At 34.6% G+C, this 19,684-nt stretch overlaps 2 protein-coding genes across 2 annotated transcripts; both read right to left on the bottom strand.

The window, feature by feature from the left end:
- Positions 1–13,893: 13,893 nt before the first annotated feature.
- Positions 13,894–15,476, bottom strand: LOC111387311. The gene is made up of 2 exons (XM_023011861.1): positions 14,793–15,476; positions 13,894–14,700 (listed from the first exon to the last, which is right to left on the bottom strand). Exons 1-2 carry the CDS (start codon positions 15,276–15,278, stop codon positions 14,122–14,124), a joined length of 1,065 nt encoding a protein of 354 aa, XP_022867629.1. The 5' UTR covers positions 15,279–15,476; the 3' UTR covers positions 13,894–14,121.
- A 1,685-nt stretch (positions 15,477–17,161) lies between these two features.
- LOC111387308 lies at positions 17,162–19,283 on the bottom strand. Its single transcript, XM_023011856.1, has 5 exons — positions 19,134–19,283; positions 18,968–19,045; positions 18,665–18,784; positions 17,823–17,927; positions 17,162–17,438 (listed from the first exon to the last, which is right to left on the bottom strand). The coding sequence occupies exons 1-4, from the start codon at positions 19,254–19,256 to the stop codon at positions 17,850–17,852; spliced, it is 399 nt and encodes a 132-aa protein (XP_022867624.1). The 5' UTR covers positions 19,257–19,283; the 3' UTR covers positions 17,162–17,438; positions 17,823–17,849.
- Between the last annotated feature and the right edge of the window lie 401 nt (positions 19,284–19,684).

Raw genomic sequence — 19,684 nt, 5'->3', positions numbered from 1 at the left:
CGTAAGCGTCATCCTTTTATGTGGTGTGGTTGTGATTCACTAACTTTTGAAAGGGAGGCTTTTGGTTATGTTTTAAGTATGTGAATTAATTTGGGTTTTCATGTTGTGAAAACTGTCAATTTGAATGTTAAAATCGAATACGACCTTCAGTTGAACTGGAGAAAATTGTTAATTAAGTTTAACGCTTCGTCCTCCAATTTTAAGTAACGTGAATTTGCGTTCGTTGTCATTCACACTTACTGGTTTGGTCATATGAATATTCAAATCCAAGCATGAAGTATCTTTCTTGCATCCTAGAATTCACTCTTTAGATTTAGTCCTTGTTTGGTCTACATTTCTTGAACTCGTTTTTAATCATACGTTTAATGAGATTTACAAATTTTATCAACTTTTCAATAACATATTTCATCAACATTTAACCAAATTCTTAACATTGCAATGGTTACTTGGGTTAAAAACGAAAAAAAGAAAAAAAAGGAAACAATGCCATAAAAACACTTGTAATCTAGAATATAAATAAAACTATTTTGACAAAAAAAATGTTACTATCATTGACTTTCACTTTGAGCTTCTTGGTGTTAAAATTGTAAGTAGATAATAAGAGAGAAGAAAGACTAACCGAATCAGAAGTAATGGACAAGTGGCCGGAGGAAGAGCTGTCAGCCGTGGAAGAACCCTTCACCGGTAGGCGGTAGCTGAGAGCCACCGTCGCCGTTTGTGTTCGTAGTCACGGAGCCTGATACATTGAATTCGAGATCATATGCTGGGTCCCATCGGGTTTAAAACGGCCAAATTTCCGCTCATACGTCGGACCGGGCTTCATATTCTCATTGAACAAACACACAAACATTCAAATCTAGATCATGCCGTAAGTGTGCCCTTCTTCTCTGCAATCATCTTCAACATATTATCATAGCTCAGGCCCGAAACAGGGTCTAATACTCCTGAAGTGGACTCAGAACACGAAATCGATTCGAGGATGAAAGTCAATTTCTGAATTAGGCCTGAGAGGATAAGAAGTTTCGAGAACAGCCAAATTGTGGGCTGTGGTAACCATAACCTGCTTATCGAAGTTGAGATTGACAAAAGCAATGTGGATGCTTTTCAGGGCCGGGAGAAGGTTGGAGGAGAGAACGGAGATACTGTACGTGAGCACTTCCTTTCCGACCGCAATGCAAGCGATTTTTGTCTCAATTTGGCTAAATCCTCATCGGCAACGCCAACTATGAATTCGATTTCAATGCCACCGTTCTGCATCCAAGGGGACGACTGCCTCCGGGGAGGGGAGGAGAGGTTGGCGGCTACCTGGCCGTAAGTTGATGCATATAGAAGACCCCACTGCGATCCCACTTAGAAATAGCAGACACTGCGTTTTGTAACAGAAAATGAAAGATTAGAAAATGAATAGTTAACAGTAATATTAACAAAGAAAGTTGCACAGCTAATTCTTCGTTTGCTTTAAAATGTGAACATATATTTTGATTGGAAATTAACGTTTTCATACATGCAATCAAACAAGGGTGACAGAGTTCACATGTATCAGACATTAATTTGTTGGGGGTATCGGAAATGAAGATTTGTTCACGACCCTGTGTTAATTATTCCATCCTGTACAAGGTTGGTTGACAAATTTTTTGACAGATTGCCAATTGCATGGATGGATCTAGCGGGGGAGTGGTTTGTTGCCCCTCCCACGGTAAATTTAAAATTCAAGATTTTGCAATAAATTTTTCAAGATTTAAAAAAAATTTCTTATAATTTTCAAATTTTCTCCTACAATTAAAATTTTGTGAAATTTGCCCCCACAACACTACTTTCTTGGCTCCACCCCTGGCCAGCTGTCAAAAGATTTAATTGACCGTTGAACAAAAAATACACGGCAATCAGCCAATATAATATTGTCACCTGTACATCTGAAAAGCTTAATTCTTAATTATTAGTGTAAAGCACTTTCTTTCCTTTCCAATTCTATTGCTTCACACTGAAACATACCCTTTGTGCTTTTCCTACATTCCTCATTATTTACTCTTTAAATGTAAATGAAGCAACCATTGTTTAAGAAATCAATCGGCACAAGTATACATTGAATTTAAAATTTGTTAGTTACTAGTTTGTGGTTATCTATGGCTATCTCATCTTCTTTCTGGCACTTTCTCATCCTATCTGGCAGTGGTTGGGGTGGTGGAGTTGGCTTTGGAGGCCCGGAAAGCGACAACGGTGCCACCTATGGGGACGGCATTGGGTGCGAAGGGTGTGAATATTATAGCTTTCTACATTTGAAGACTTATAATGCGACATTATCAGATGTATTTCGCCTTGAATATTTACCATTTACTTACAGTCAGTGTTAAATCATCCGTAAAGTTCTTTTCCTTACCAACTGTCAAAATGATATTGGTTAAATTGTTCAACCGCTGTGAACATGGTTATGATCAAATGATTTACTTTTTTTTTTTTTTTTTTTTACTATAGTGTTAAAGAAACAAGGAAAAGTATCACTGTTCGTGTGTTTGATTACCAGAAATGACGAGGCAGACTACTTAGAAAAACGATTAATGTTTTGGATTACAACTCGAATTTAGGATTAAAAATCATGACTAGCTACAATTCACGCGCCGGGCTATTAGTTACTTGATAGTGGATTTGTATCATGTATGAAACATGGACACAATTTTCCTGAGGGTAAAATTACGATCAATAAATTCCTCTCATCTAGCCAAGATTTTTTCCCCCTTAAACTCGCTAGATCTGAAACTCAAATTGGAGCAAGAGGGAAAATGGCTATTTGAGAGGGAGATAGTTGAATTTTGCATGTTCTCCTTTTAGGCGGTAGTATTTGTGGATTTTCTTGAAAATGACAGGTGACAATCGTTTAGTGACGGATTGATAATTAATTCTGTTATGTATTCTCATATTATTCATTGGTTTATAAGTCATACTTTTCAAATTTACCCACGTGTGTTTAAATAACGATTTTTGCCGTAAAAAAGGGAATGGTTCGCCTTGTCTCTTTTGCCAGACTTCTATATATTATCTATCTTCGCACTCTTAGACTTCGCCTTGGGGTTTGAGTTCACAACATAGTTTTCTTGATTCTACATAAACAAATAGTCCTCAAAGTCCCATTTCATTATTCATATTAAATCTAGGACTTATTTGTATTTTATATTGTTAATGAGCAGCGAACTTATAGATAGTTTTATTTATACATGTTCTCTTTGTTCATTGCCTCTGAAGTGTTTGAGGGGACGTGCCATGATTGTAGCTGCTTCTGCGTGCGTTAATGCGCATATTTTAATATTTCTAGGACCCGTGTATGCTCAATGTGCTTGTAGGTTATGCGCAATCTTGTCCGTTCATTTAGAGTCTTGATCTGGGGCCGGTTAGTATCAATCAGCAGTTCAATTTTTATGAGAGAGAGGGAGGGGACACGATCTCAAGATAGATGAAGAAATGTGAAAGATAATGAATTGTCAAATCACGGACGTTCCATTATTATGATGATAAATAGCATTACTAAGACTAAATTGTTTAATTTAATGCAAAACCCCACTGAATAAAGTAGAATCATATTTAGTCAACTGCTTTCTTTTAATGTGATCTCTAAAATTCATTAAAATTGCTACATTCATAGCATGGTCAACAAGACACTAATAATCACGCAAAGCGTGTTGGTCCATTTTCGACCACTATTCCATTTAATCAACATAAAACTCATCGCCTAACCATGCTCTAATCATAGTATTAATAGTAACATTAAGGATCACGAGCACCTACTTGTCCAAAAACTTATCTATGTGTGGGCGTGGGGGTATTAATAGGCTTGAATATTTTGACTTTTTCATGTTGAGCCCTTGTTTGAATTTCATTTTTTCTATTAAAATATATTTTTGAACAGTTATTTAATTTCATTTCAACCACACATTTTTTAATAAAATAATAATATACACAAATTCAAAATCTTTTCTAATTTTTAACAATACATTCTGCATCATAACACTGTCGCAAAATACATTTTTTGAAAAAAAAAAAAAAAACAACCCTTGAAGATGAGAAATCATTGTACATCATTGATGGACCATGGCTTATTGTGTGTATATATATATAATTTTTGATAAAATTCATGAAATGTGTAATTAAAAGTTGTAAATTTCACGAAACGTATAATTAAAATTAATTATTGATTATGAGTTAAAATTTAATTCAAATTCCTACATTTTCGGCTCCAAAAAGTTGTAAAGAAACACAATAAAAATTTATTGGGAAAGTGTGGATAAAATCCACGTCCATTAACACATGAGATAGAAAAGTGATTTATAGTAAGAAGATTGATCGCTACTCTCTAGTCTATTGAGCCCTTGTGACATGGTGATCTTTAAAGTAGTAAAAGAGTTGGACTTTGATATAGTATATTGTCTTCCGAGGAGAAAAAATCAATAAATTGTTATTTGAAGGAGCTGGAGATAATACGACACTTTCTTCGAATGTCGAATATTTGGAAAGCGTGAATAATGTTCCACGTCAATTATACATTGAATAATCGATCGCCTTATAAAAAGGATTTGGACTACATGTGTCATGTAACATCGTCATATCCCACACGTTAACGTTATTCACATATAAAGGGCAAAATTGGTATTGTGTATGCAATATATACAGTCCACACGCAACTGGCACTAGCCAAATTGTAGTGTGGGGCCCCATCTTGCAAATATTGATGCTTCCCAAACCAAAAGTTGACACGTATATGTTATCATGTCATTGGACCTTACCAATGCAGTTCAATCGTGGTACTTTTATTTCTTTCTTCCGCCCTCGGCAACGAACAATCATTTTATTTATTTTTTTTGGCCTTTTCTTTTGGCCTTTTGCTCTTCCCTTTTGAGTATTTATCACTTCTTTGTCGTCCCAGGATCGAAGTAGAGGAACATAGGTTGCTTGAGCCCCAATTTTTTTTTTTTTTAAATGCATTTTACTATAGTATTAAAATAAAGAATGTGTGATTTTTTAAAAAAAATTTGAATTTGCATATAATATTATTTTATTGAATAATATGTGATTGAAATGTGGTCAAATCACTATTCAACAATGCATTTTCATGAAAAAATGGGGCTCAAGCAAGGGCATATTGTTAAAAAAAAAAAAAAGGTTAAACCCTAACCTTAAGGGTCCCCCACCAATCCTGCCCTGGAGTATTGTGAGGGAGGTAAATCCCAGATTATGCCTCCAAGGGTACAGGGTGGAAGGCTGCTTGTACACTTGCACTTACCCAAGAGCCAAATCCATATTTCAGGATTCGAACCCTTGACGCAGCAATCTCAAGTAAAGCTGGATTTTTCCACCTTCCCCTTTTACCACTTAGAGATGTGCCCTGGGGGCAAGGGCATATTGTTAATGCCTATCGTCGATGGTTAATACAGTTTCATCCATTTTATTATATTAATATGTTAACTTCGTCAAATAATATGCCTCCATTTTGTGGGAATTAAAATTAGAGTTTTTTTTTTTTTTATATATAAAAGTTGATGAAGTATGTAGTTAAACAGTTATGAGTTTCGTAAAATATGTTATCAAAATCAATTATTAACTTCTACTTAAATTAAAATATACCAAACAAGGACAATGTATATGATTTGTCAAATTCATTTTTATTCATTAAGCCAATCGATGGAGGAAGATCATATCCTATGACTTTGCATTAGTCGCTAAGAAAATGATTGGACAATTTAATAATACCTAAAAACTTGATAGCGAGTTTTCAACTGCCCATAATGAAAATCGAAAACGTGCAATTATGAAGCCCAATCTGCTCCTAATGTAGACGTGCTTACTGCTTATAGTGCCTGTTAAATCTCTTGTTATGGATGTATTTCAATAGTATTTTACATTCTCAACCTTTCTCTGAGTTTTCGTTTTTAACATTAATTAGTCCCTGTTTGTCATCCATTATTTTATATTTCACCACATTATTTTTTCTACAGTACTCATTTTCAATCACATTCTTCATTAAAATAATATTACACGCAAACTAAAATTTTTCGTTCTTTTTAACCACACATTTTACATCAATTTACTATTCCATAATAATATGTTTTTTAAAATTAAAGAGGCTCAAACACACCCTTAGTAGAATGATCTTCATCTAAACAACTTGAACAACGTGTTCACAACAAACTCAACATATATAAGAATGACAATAGGAAATAATATTGCTTGATTTAAATACCTGTTAAACATGACTATTTTTTATGCCTTGTTTGATGGCCATTCTTTAGCAAAATCAAAGTTTGATTAATGAATTTTTGAAGAATGTGTGGTTAAAAAGTTTAAAAAAAAAAATTTTGGACTTATGTGCAGAATATTTTTATTGAAAATTGTTGTTTGTATAACATTTGTTTGACAGGTTTTTTTAGAGTTGTCTCACAAAGGTGGATAATCGTGGATCCCACTCACTTGCATGTGTGTGCGCTGTGAAAATTGATGTATTTATAGCATTTTTCATTTTAGATAATGGTTGTCAAATACAAGCTTAATAAGATTGTTGGTAATAGAAATCAGTAGACGAATCAGAACATCCTAATTACATTGGCACTTCAATAGCACCACAATCATTTACAGATCCCTACGTAAGTACATCAGAGTTAAATCCAAGAAAAAATCGACGGAATTTGTAGCAAGGCCTACTACAAGCATCGTAAAAATGAAAAGAACAACAAAATAGAGGAACATTCCACCAAAAATATAGGGGTAACAATATTGATGGGATCTCTGGACACCAAATAGTCTCCTACTCGATTACCCTCTTGATAGCTATGAGTGACAACAAAATCAAAATCCAATTTTAAAAGCCAGCTCAAACACAGCACCGTAGAACTTTATGAGACACAGAGCGCAAAATGGCCGCCAATTACGCAGAATCTCTCTCCAACCATAATCCAAGCAGAGACGGATTGGGGTGGGGGGGAGGGGGAGGTCCAATAGCTTTTTTTAAGGTATTTTTTTATTTTCTTGGGTAAAAAATCAGATTTTTATATGTAATTTTTTTTTTCCGCGTAGTAGCCCAGTTTGAAATTTGGTAGCCCGATCTTGAATCAAATCCTGGATCTGTCCCTAAAACCAAGCATTATCACTTACATGGATATCAGTAGCTAACTCAACGTTAAAAGTATAACAGACTCCAAAAATTGACCTCAAATTATCACGCGTTACATACTTGCCGTCCGTATGTTCCTAGCATACTCATACAAAAGTCGTTAGGTACCAAGATCACTGTACCAAAAATTGGACCGACAATCATTAACACTTCGATGATCAAGTAAACTGCCAGTTCAAGAAACATGGGAAATTGGGTACAGGAGAGACAAACAAGCAAAAATTTGGCTAGTGTTAATGATTCATACCTTTACCTATGCATGCTTATTTATAGGAAATTACCCCTTTTGGAATTAGGTTGCGATGTTTCAGCATTAATTCCATGTTTCATGTCTCCATTGGCTAATGAGCATTCATGGAAAGACCTTAAAGACGACGCAAAACTCCTAAAGGCAGGCTCGTGGCTTAGCTCATCCTGTTTCGATTGGCAAAGTGCATGGACAACTCATGAAATTGACACTTAGCATGTCATTGTTGGCCCATGTGGCCTTCACCTTCATGGTGACATAACTTTGGGATGTCGTAGGGACAGCTGGAACTTTGGTCCAGTGGAGACAAGATTTACGTTAAAAAATAATAATAATAATAAATAAATAAATAAATAAATAAAATAATAATAATAATAATAATAATAATAATAATAATAAATAAATAAATAAATAAATAAAATAATAATAATAATAATAATAATAATAATAATAATAAATAAAAAATAAAATTAGAAAATATATAATAAAATAAAAAAATTCAACCAAGACAAAAGATCATAAGAGAAACCAGGACGAATATTTCTCATGAGAGAAACAAACTAGAGTGGGAAATAGGGAGAAAGGGGCTGGGTAATTCTATGAAAACATGGGGGAAGGAGATAGAGGGGATGGTAATTAACTAATTCATGATTGATAAAGTTAGTCAAAAAGCAATATTTAATTATTAACTTCATCGTCTAATAATTTTACACAAGGATAAGTTAGGGGTAAAAAATTGGAAAAATCTAAAATTATATGCTCAAATTATAATAAAAAATATAACATTAGTGTGGGAGCAGCTGCCTCCACCGCTCCAATACTAAACCCACCTCTGCCATTCGTGTTAAACGTAACCAACTGGGAGAAAGGGGCACATTTTGAATTGTGCCAGCATTGGAAATAAGTTGTTAAACAAATGTGTAAGTTATCAAGAAATTGAGTAACACATTTTGAAACGTGTGATGACAGCACTAAACAAGAATAATAAGTACGATAACTAAGATTTTAATACTAAGAACATTATTTAGAAATTTATTGCACTAATATCCAGTGTACAGAATTTTAGTCACAAATGTTTTTCAGGGCTTCTCATTGTGCAAGGGCCCCACATGTATTAAAAAAATAAATTACATGTGTTGACACAAAAATTCAGCACAAATCGAACGGCCCAAGGAATGAAACCCAATTGGAGGATCCCCAAATTAGATAGCCCAAAGAACGAAATCCAATCAAACAATTCAAGATGAAGGCCCAAATAGGGAGGCCCAAGAACGCGGTAACGCCATCGCTCAAGTTTGCAAGTCGCCCAAAATCTGAGCGAATGGAGTGCCATGCAGTCGCCCAGAGCTGTTACTCTATTCTCGCCCAAACCTTCAAGTCGTCCAAGATCTTAACAAACATAAAGCGTTGTGGTTATCAAGAAGTGCAGTTATCAAAGCAGTTATTAAAGTAGCCCTATCACGTTCCACGATTCAAGGAATTCAATCGAAAACGGTTGAACGAAGAAGAGTAATGGCAGCAGTTAAAAAAGGCAGTTTTCATGACAAGCTGGCCATTACGAGGAAAGTGGGCAGTTGCAGAACGATTAAACAGTTTTTAGGCGGTTGATCACAAAAAAGATCATCCATGGAGTATAAAAGGGAGAAAAAACATAGAGCAAAAGATCGAATCAAAAACTTTCGAACAGAGAACATGTAATTTTAATTTCCTTAGTTTAGGCTTAAACATTTTTTCCAGTAATTAGTGTGCTTGCGCCCCTTAGAGGCATTTTGTTTTTTATTTTCAATTGTAAAGTCATCGCCAATAAAAGAACACTCTTTTTTGGGACTTTGTGTCAAGAGGTTTGTCCCTTACACAATCGTCTGATCCCTTTTAATTGTTAGCAACTAACCCGCGCGAAACAACATGGACTCGACATATGTGTGTATTATAGAAAATGTCTATAAGATTGGCCTTTGTACGTGAAGCAAGTCTCAATTTATAGTCATCCTCGTCAAGTCAACATGTAGAGATTGTGAAGATCAAAGAATTTACTAGTGTGATATATCAAGTGAATAAACGCAGTGTCGAATTAAAGTGATATGACGAGAGAAGTGTACGAAAATTTTCTGGCATTAGATAGTTTGACGGAACCTACTCAATTTTGTAGATGAATTTCTGACATGGGACCATCTATTATGTCTTTATAATGTAGCCAGCATTAGTTACGCATTCACTATCTTAATTTTTGGTCCACGCCTTCTTTATTCGTCACAATTTCTCCCGTGAGAGACGTGTAATCCATTATGATTATTACTCCCATTTATTAACTTTAGTTCTTGATACCAATAATTGTTTGTTAAAGAAAGAAATAAAATTGCTTGGTGACCTAATTGATACATTGAAATCTAACAAAAAATAATAAATATATTTGTATATAAGGAGTTATATAATGATTTACATACAAATGATATGTCAAAAAGAAAGTGTGAATTTTTATTTATTTTTTATTTGAATGAAGAAATTCTGATCAATCATCTATTACCGTATCATGTGTATATAAACCATTATATACATGTAACATAATTCAATAAAAAATATGTGAAGGTTACAATTATTATTTTAAACTATCGAGTATTTTTTGTTTGTACACAATTCGAATACTATTATCTACTTTGAGTATGGCCTTGTTTCTCAACTAGTAACATACTGAATCGACATTTCCCCATAATGTGTCTAGGCCACATTAGGAAAAGATTGTAATATAATAGAAAAGCACTTTGTTTGAATGAGAAATTTAGTGAAACTGCCTAGTAAAGAGCAACCTGCATGAGAAACAAGAAAGAAAACCTTCTTATAACAAAATTCACTTGATTTAAAACGTACCGTGAGGTTGGGATAAAGTTACGTCTTGAAAAGTACATATAATCGATTGTGTCTAGATATATAAAATGCACACTTCGCTTCAAATTTTGAAATATTTTGATTTTCCAACTTTAAATACCAAATATTACAATGACTCGATAACCCTTACGTGCTTGATGCCTACAATCTAAACATCCTTGCCTTGTAGAGATGGGGACAAAACTAAAATATCCAAAAATCTTATTTAAGAAGTGCACTAAAGAACTCAAAATTCAATACGAGCCTCGTATAATGAACTAAAAGCCTTCCTAGTTAAAAAAATCTAAAAAAAATGGGATTAAAATTTTGTGACTCTCACGTACTAAATGCCTTCAATACGTAGACACACGTGGATTAGGGGTCTTCGTATGGTCCTTGAACATAATTTAATTTTTGAAATGCCATAGGACTATTAGGGAAAAATAAAAAATTAGTTTTCTATATATTGCGTTTCTAGACCGTATTATTAGAATTAACTCAAAATAAGTAAATAAAGTTGGAGGACCAATAATAATTTAGGATATTGCACCAATTAAATTAGGGTATATGTGGTGGAACGGAGACTTGTTCACGGATGGTGGAAAATAGGTAAGGAAAGAAATAGAAGTGAGGGAAAAGGAATCCAACTTTTGGCAAACAAGGAAAATAAACCTAGGCAAGGAAACTAGGTTAGGTTTAGGCTTCTTGTAAGGAGCTATTATATTATATAAGGGGCACACCATTGGAGAATTGGTGGGATTGTAGGCTTCAAAATAAAACACGTGCCAATAGTTTTTTATTTTTATTTTTTATTATTTTATTATTTTTTGCATGATTCGAAATCGTGAGTTAGAGAAATGAAAGGAATAAAAAAAGAGGAAAAAATAGAATCATGCATTGAGTGTTATTATACAAAGATGATCGATATATTGGAATGATCTAAAGTTTAGAGGAGATTTACAAGCTCAAACCTACCATATGACTTCAAGATATCATCTAACATAGGCTCAGAATGTTATACCCACTTGTATTAAGACAAAAGCCTCGGATCAACATAGATACTTATAGAGCCCAAGCGAGTTGCAATTACTTCTATGGACCGTAAAAACTCAATAACATAATAGTCTCCCTTTCCCTCAAATCGAATCACTCAGACTTCTAATTTCATTGAGAAATCACAAGTTCACACAACTAGAGATTGAAGATGAAAGAAAGACGAACAAAGGTCATAACAATCTTTCCAAAAAGACATCATGTAGAAAGTATATTGAGCACCAAAGCTTGCTCAAACTCAGTTTATACCAACTTCTAACACCACAACAACGACTCAAGACAATAATTAAGCTTCCATTTCCGGTTGTCAATGAGATAGTTCACTTAGGAGACCATAAAGGTGCACTGTTTCTCATAAATTATCACCACTATAGGTAGAAATCGAAAAGGAGGCAGAAAGAGTAGAAGAGAACTCCCGCAGAAACCAGCCGAATAGAGAGGCAAAGGACGTCTCTCACCAAGAGAGAAAGATACCCATTTTGTCAAGTATTAATGGCCCAAATATGGTAAGTGTAGTAGGTTAATAGATGGGTCAAAGTAGAAGCCCAATATGTAAGTAAGTGGACTCACAAATAATTTCTCTCAAATATGGCCATCCAAGGAAGCGGATTGGGCCACAAGCAACACTAAAATATTTAGGTTGCTTCGAATGACTCAATTAACCTTCGAGTCATTTGTTAAACCGACTACAAAAAAGAAACAGAGTAATATCATAGTCCGAGGGATGTCGTTTGATAACAAATTGCCTAACACTGCATCCCTCACGCAAAAGAATATATGACACAATGAATTAGGGTTTCAACCAAAATGCCCTATTTATACTCTCAAAGGCCACTGTTGATCAAATGTGAGATCTACGGTCCAGAGCAACTTCCTATTTTTTGACCAACCCTCATCATCTGGCTTTCCCTTTCGAGCTCAGCACATGCACTGGCAGGGCCACATGAGGTTATGTTGGTGTAATGGCCCCACATATTTTGGTACTTTTCTATGTTATGTTATGGATTAATCTTCTTGGACAGGCCCTGTCCAAACGGCCCTCTCTCAGTGATTAACCGGTGAAGGAAATAACCCTTATTTTCGCAGGGGGACAAATATGCCAATTGCTTTGAAAGTTGAAATTAGAGTCATTCTTTTTTTCCCTTTTGTTGGTGCATTCCTGAGTAGAAGCGTAGGCTAATTACTTTGCACGAGTTTCGCTTTCCCAGAGGTGATCTAACCCCTTGTTGCATGAGCTTAGCTCGTCTGTAGAAAAGAAGCAAAAAAGGTTTTCGCTTAAAAACCAGGCTTTCTCCGAGGGATGTACAATACTTTGTTTTTGATTTTATAAGAAAGTTTATTTCATTGGACCCATATACTTTCTTCAATAGATGCTCTGCTTGACAGTTCGACATATTTTGACATCTCTACTTTTCGTGTTGTATGAATAAAGAATTTATTATGGCACATTGACATTTTTTCAAAACCTTATTATCTTTCCAGCATATGCATAGAGTTCATTATTTGTAAAACTACACTAATGACCCTTTTCATGAAAAATTATCAATCTCATTTGGAGCTTTGGACGTACGATCCTGAGCATAGGCTCAACAGGCCGTTGCCTCAAACCCAATTCTTCAAGGGGGCCCAAAATTTTTTTTCCCATTTTTTTCTTTTTTTTTTTTTTTTTTTTTTTTTTTTTTGTAAAACCCATTAATCAACGTAAAAGAATTCTCCCATAATTGAGATGTTTTGTAAATGTCTTTTACGTTAAGTTTTAAGTTAACAATTGGTTATATAATACACCGTTGAATTTTGATTTATGTTGATTTTGGGGGCCCAATTTCGCCTTGGGCCTCGCCGATCATAGGACCGGCCCTGCGTACAAGCTACCCATTATATAGTTCAAAAACCATGAAAAATGACTAACGATAGACATCATGTGAGAGAATCTCCAATATTTAACTAGCTGTCAACCAGAAAAATACAAAATAAAAATTGATGGACTTGTATTTATTTGTACGCTATAGCTATCGCCCTTTTTTTGAATCTATTTCCAGACCAAATAAATAAGAATATCGCAATAAATTTATCTCAACTCTATAGTTATCTTTCACCAGGGATGTAAGCGAACAAATATAGAAATTTAGAATTTTTATCCTAAAATGTCAGTTTAATAAGAATAGTAGTTTGTACGTTGATTATTATTTCTATATAAAAATCGTATTAGATTTTATCCTTTATTTCATAACAAGAATCTTATATTCATCACCAGCGCCATCGCCAATTTCATGTTCTGTAATTAGAAATATGCACCTTTTTTTTTTTTCCGCTCTCTCATACAGATGATTTAGATCTCAGGAATTTGAATTCATCTCTGTTGATGTACCAAATTTTGACGTAAATAATATATATCATCTGTTTTTAGTTGTTTATCTGTTCTCTAACCATATGCTGATGTACCAAGAATTCAAAAACGTGGTGAAAAAGAAACAGATATATGCTTGATCTATTACGAATATTATTTCTGTACACTCAGAGTTTTGACATCGACATTGGATTCAAGAAGCTTTAGACTCAGTTTTTTACCTAGATTTCGGACATCATTTGACAATCAAAACCACTGCCTTGTTTCCTTCTAAGGAGGAAACATAACCCATGACACCACGCAGAGATCAAGAGACTCATTTACAAAATGGACAGAAACACAATAAAATTTCACGAAGGAAATCGAGAAAGAGAACAGGGTTGGTGGCGAACTATTTTTCTGGTACCATGTAATATTACGAATCAAATAATGATTCATATGAGTGAAAAGTTTTATTAGTTAGTGCTTTAATTTTCTTGTTGCATAAACAAGAATTGCCTCATTGTTCCTAGAAATCCAACTCAAGCAGTCCCTTCTAATTTTGGACAATCGCAAAGTCCAACTTGTTTTATGAGCAGAAGATGAAGATGAACTGCGCAAAAAGGCATCAAATTCCTTATCAGGCTTGCAAAATTCCATCTTATGGTCATATCTGAAGCTGAGTTCTTGCACATTCTCATTTTGCTCGATCATTTTCTTTATTTTAATCCAAAACCAGACCCTCGACCATTTTGAGCTCTTAGTTTTTTCTTCTCCACCAGTGCACAGAAGAGTAGGCCAAGGCAGTGCCAAGCTTTGAACCGCTGGTGGAGGACTGGGGGGTGGGATTACGTCATTTTCCGGTGCGTTTTTCGGCGTCCCGGGTTGCATTTCCCATTTGAAAGGAATCCCCGAAGAAGTAATTTCAGTACTGTGTAAAGGACCAGATTGATCGACAGAAGAGACTCTTGACAGAATTCTGCTGAAGATTAAACCATCTTCTTCTAGTGCAAAAGTCTTGTGGGTTCTGCAGTAATATATCTTCGTGTTTCCTTCATCCTGTAAATTGGTAATTTCAAAAGGAAAATAAGTTAATTTATTTGAAAATTATATTTAATTAGTTCATGCAAATTCATTAATTAAACACGAACCAGTGCGGCTGTGATGTTCCATGGACTGCAACAAAAAGGACCATCCAACAAATCCCTTCCAACCCTCGACGATTCAGAAATGTGACAATTTGATGAAGACGAAGATGAATTCGCTGCAAATTCTTCATCAGAATCACCAAAGCTGGAGCTATTATTTTGACTACTCTTCTTCAACATCTTCTTCCAATTGTGCCAGATCCTTGAGTGCTTTGAGCCTGCCTCTTCAGGTTCATCTACTTGAGGCAAAGGAAGCCCCAAGCTCTGTATCAATGGCTGTGGAGAAAGTGGTGGAATAACATCTTTTTCCGGCGGATTCTTGGCCGTCCCGGGCTGCATTTCCCATTTGAACGGTACCCCTTCTGCATGGCGATAAAACATACGCGAAGATTGACCCACCGAAGACTCTCTCGCAAGAATTCGATTAAATCCTTCACCTTCGAGAAGCACAGAGATTTGATTTTGCTCAACACGATTTTTGGTCTCCATTGGGAGTGATCAACATAAACTTACATGCAATAATTCTCTAGGGAATGTGCAAAGTTTAAAATCTGCAACTATATAAAGAAAGAGCTCTCCAATAATTCCTTGCGCATAGTCTTCCTGGTTCAAAGGCGAAAGATGGGAACATGGGCACGTGATTTTTCATTTATTTTTGTTGTTAATTTGTATTGTACTCCATTTTTTATCCAAATAATCAATTTCCGGTTGTTAACTACAATAAAGTTATTTGTACAAATAGCGAAGTCCTGTTAACTAACGTCTTTTTGTCATGAACAAGCAAAGAAATCACCTTTTTTTTTAAAGCTACGCTGACATTTTGGTTCTCTCTCGAAGTTAAAATTCATGTGCAATTTATAATTTTATCAAGTCCTCAAGGCATGTCAACAACTTCTCTCATTATTATATATTCTATTATTCAATATCTTGAATAATTTTATTTTTGTAAAAATTCATTAATTAAAAAAGCAAATGAAGAGTTAGCCCTTAGAGAAGCATGAATTATATTTATATATTTTAACACAATTTCTCGACTTCGTTGGAGTCAACTTAATCTTTAAAATTTTCTTAAATAAACGGTTGAAACTTGAGCTCAAAATCTTGCCTAGTCAACCCATTAATGTGCATGTACTTGAATTTTTTCCAATATAAACTTACCCTACAATCCCGTTATGTTAGGTGATTGAAATTAATTCGATCGCATTCGTCAAATATATAATGAAGTAGCGTATCCCTATTTAGTTCAACTAGTTTTTATTTATTTATTTATTTTATTAAAATCTAAGTTGAACGTCAATAATTAATTTTAAGCACACATCTCGTGAAATTCATAATTTTTCAACCACACAATTCATTAATTTTTATCAAAATCTATTAGAATTTTGATCTAAAATAAACAAGACATGGAAGAACCACTAGAGCATTTCTAATACTAATGTGTATAACATTAAAAACGTTGTTACATAATTTAAAAATAGATATTGTCTATAAAATTCCTCTCCAATGTAACGCGTCTAGGACTATGCTGATATGGTAAAAAAGAAAAAGAGTAGACATTGTCAAGAGAACCCTTTAAATGTAGAGACTCTGTTAAGCGAAATTAGTCATCATAATTTAATATTTCACTCTTTCTATCTTGTTTTTTAGTAAATATACATTAGTAATGAAATTTGTAATTATACCTAACTCATTGAAAATGAAATTTGATCTAACCATCTATTCATTAGACATTAATACTACATAAATCTAAAATCTTTCTATTTAGACTCCAACTAAAATTACTAAATTATTTATAGAAGGCCGGTTCATCGAATTTGTTGTTCTACGATGCTACCAATAAGCATTAGACTAGGAGTTGACTTTTAAATTATTTTGACAATATGGTAACGTTAGATGAGGTCCTATTTTTAGGTGAATGAGATTTGATAGCGTGAACCAGTAACCACAATTGCATCAAATAACCTTACGTGACCGCGTTTGGGGATGTTAGCTATCCTCGTAATTTAATAATGAAACTCTGGTAAAATAAAATACTGTCCAATAATCTCCTGTGCTTCCACCTTATACATGACACAGAATGTTTAGGGTTAAGATGCATATTGCTCTACCAAATTCTTCCAGCTTGTTAGAATAATTTTGGCTTTGGAGCACAGTCAATAAAGAGACTGGAGACGGTGTAATTTTATTTTTCATTTTTCCAAATTTATGTGGGGGTCGGGGTGAAGGATAGGGTATAAATGATCTCTACCAAACAAGAGGCAGACAGGTAAAATGCATCAATAGATAGATGAATGGAAAAAGCTTTAATGAAAAGGAAATATGATGACAATCATAATCTTGTGACAATGAAGGCAAAATTCATCTAGAAGAAATGACAAAATAATATTTCGAACTAGATTGAAATTCAGATGGATATTCTTTTCTACATAACTGAGTCAGAGTCGTGTATCTGAAAGTTCAAGGATAAGATAAGCATAAAGCAATTACATATGCAATACATACAGCATCAAACTACAGCTAACAAAAAGCTCGTAGTATTCAAGAGGCTTCGAACACAAGGTATTGGTGCACGAGATCAATATACATCGTTTCTAATACATGACCATGGCCATAAGTGGGATAACTTGGATTCGGTTGATTTCACATTCCCTAGGCACAAAGAGAAATTGTCACCAAGAATGCATTTATGAATAAACCTTCAATGATTCAATAGTAAATCTTATCTACTATTTCCGCTGAACCATCGCTATGTACTTTAGTAATTTAACTAAGCATTCAGACGATATACTTAAGATAGACACTCAAACAAACCTATGATTCAATCTTGTGCACCTATTCAGCCAATCCCACATTTTTAGTGGTTTGTCTAATTCTTTATTTTCAAGATCATGCAAAATATAACTAGTAGTTACCAGAGTTTGATTCCGCCTTATCAACCCGGCATCTAAATTCTAGAAACAAGTATAATACGTCATACATAAAACCCAATAATTTAAATATTAAACAAAACGAGAGAAAAACTGATATACATACCTCAGGCTGAGATGACAAGATTGAGTTTCAATCAGAACTCAGATGGCCACTCAACCTCCTACTTGGCCTTTCAGGCTTCTCGAGATGTTTAGACATAATAGATGCCTGCGTTAAAGCACTGACCATATTAATTTTGATTTAAAGCACTGGAACATTTAGAGAGATACAAAGATAGTCTTGAAAGAATGTGAAAAGGCGAAAGTTAAAGTTGGAGATGAGATGTGCAGCAAAAAATTAAATTAAAGTGAACATTGTAGAGGCTTTGGTGAAGCAAATTGTTTTCCAAACTTCACTGATTATCCTCCTAAAAGTTTTACCTTCCTCTCTTTCTCCTATTTATTGGGCAAAGGGTGTGACGATAAGAATTTAGATAAACTTGCAAAGTCTGTTTGGGTCCAAAATACGCATAAAAATAGGTCCCAAACATGTTCAGTTCATAGCTGTGTCAGAACATACGAAGCAACTCCGTATTTGTTTAGCATGTATTGCAATGCACACTAAATATTTAACACTCAGCAAGGTGAATTCTGTTTTGCAGTTTCAGCATCTAAACATGCAACTATATTGACAAGAAAAAGAATCTGAAAACAGAAATTGAATTAATAATTTTTTAATGCGTGTTTGTTCATCTTATTCCTTAAATTCTTAAAAGCCTATGAAAAAATCTCTGACCGGTACTAGCAACTCTGCTAATGCTCTTTCAAAAATACAGATAATGTGCATGTAAGTAAATATTGCAGATTTACAGTTTGGTAGAGGAATGAATTATCCATGTGCGGAGGGTTCATTTCCAACAAAAAATATCATGTACAGTTTCCAAGGCCCAATTATGGTTACAATACCTGCTCTTGGATAATGCTTCTTGCCTCAACAAGCTGAGCCTCTAGCTCAAGTTCTCTCTCCGTCACCTCCGAAGTAACTTCTGCACCTTTTTGTGCATCTTGAAGCTCAACCATGCGCTCCTTGAGATTTAATAAAAGCAGAAAATGAATGCTTATATTTTACATCATATTCAGAAATTTTTACACCAAAAAAGCATATGTATCAGATCACCTTAAACAGAAGCTAACAAAAATATTATGCACGTCATACTGATATATTTTTACACATAACAGGCATTTGCATCTTATTGCCAGCGTGTCTACCTTAATAGAAGCCATCTTTGTTCGTAGACTCTCTTCAATTTGATCTCTAGCCATGTGGAGAGGAAGATCAAACATATCCTGCAAAGTATGAAGTCAGATGTTATATAACGGTACGATTATATCCTTCAAGAAACCATTTGTATCTCTTTCTATCACTCTGCCATACCGTCCTTCCGCCCAATGGGGACTGAGAAGGGTCTGCATCAGGCCTCTCATTGACAGGACGAGATTGCTTGGACGATCCATTTGGAGCATTTAAGAATTCACGCATATCCACCTGGACAAGCATGATATAGAAAACACCTTACAGATATAAAAGTGTCTTTCAAACATAAACAGTGAAGTCCATCAATCAAAGAAAATGGAGAAAACTGTTTTATGTATTTTGACCAAGCTACTTCTGATGATAGTGATCGTATGTGTACTGCCTCTAAAGATTTCAATATGCACCATGAAACAGGAAAAAACAGGGGGTAAAAAGGATGAAGAGATCAAAAATTTGCTTCTCACTTTGCAGCATCCAATATTTTCAAAAGATAATCTTACCGTCACACTTCATAGAAAAAACTCTCTACCATCATGTTGCAGAAAAATGAAATCATAATCAGCCATAAGTTGGTTCTACACTTCCACTTCCCAGCATTCTCTTCCTAACCATAAATCTCCCATCTTAATACACACTCTCTCACGCTTATACGTACATGTACATGTGAGGTT

Source organism: Olea europaea, unplaced genomic scaffold, assembly GCF_002742605.1.
Source record: "Olea europaea var. sylvestris unplaced genomic scaffold, O_europaea_v1 scaffold398, whole genome shotgun sequence".
NCBI lineage: Eukaryota > Viridiplantae > Streptophyta > Magnoliopsida > Lamiales > Oleaceae > Olea > Olea europaea.
The sequence above is the reverse complement of the archived record's forward strand: the minus strand, read 5'-3'. Positions and strand labels throughout refer to the sequence as shown.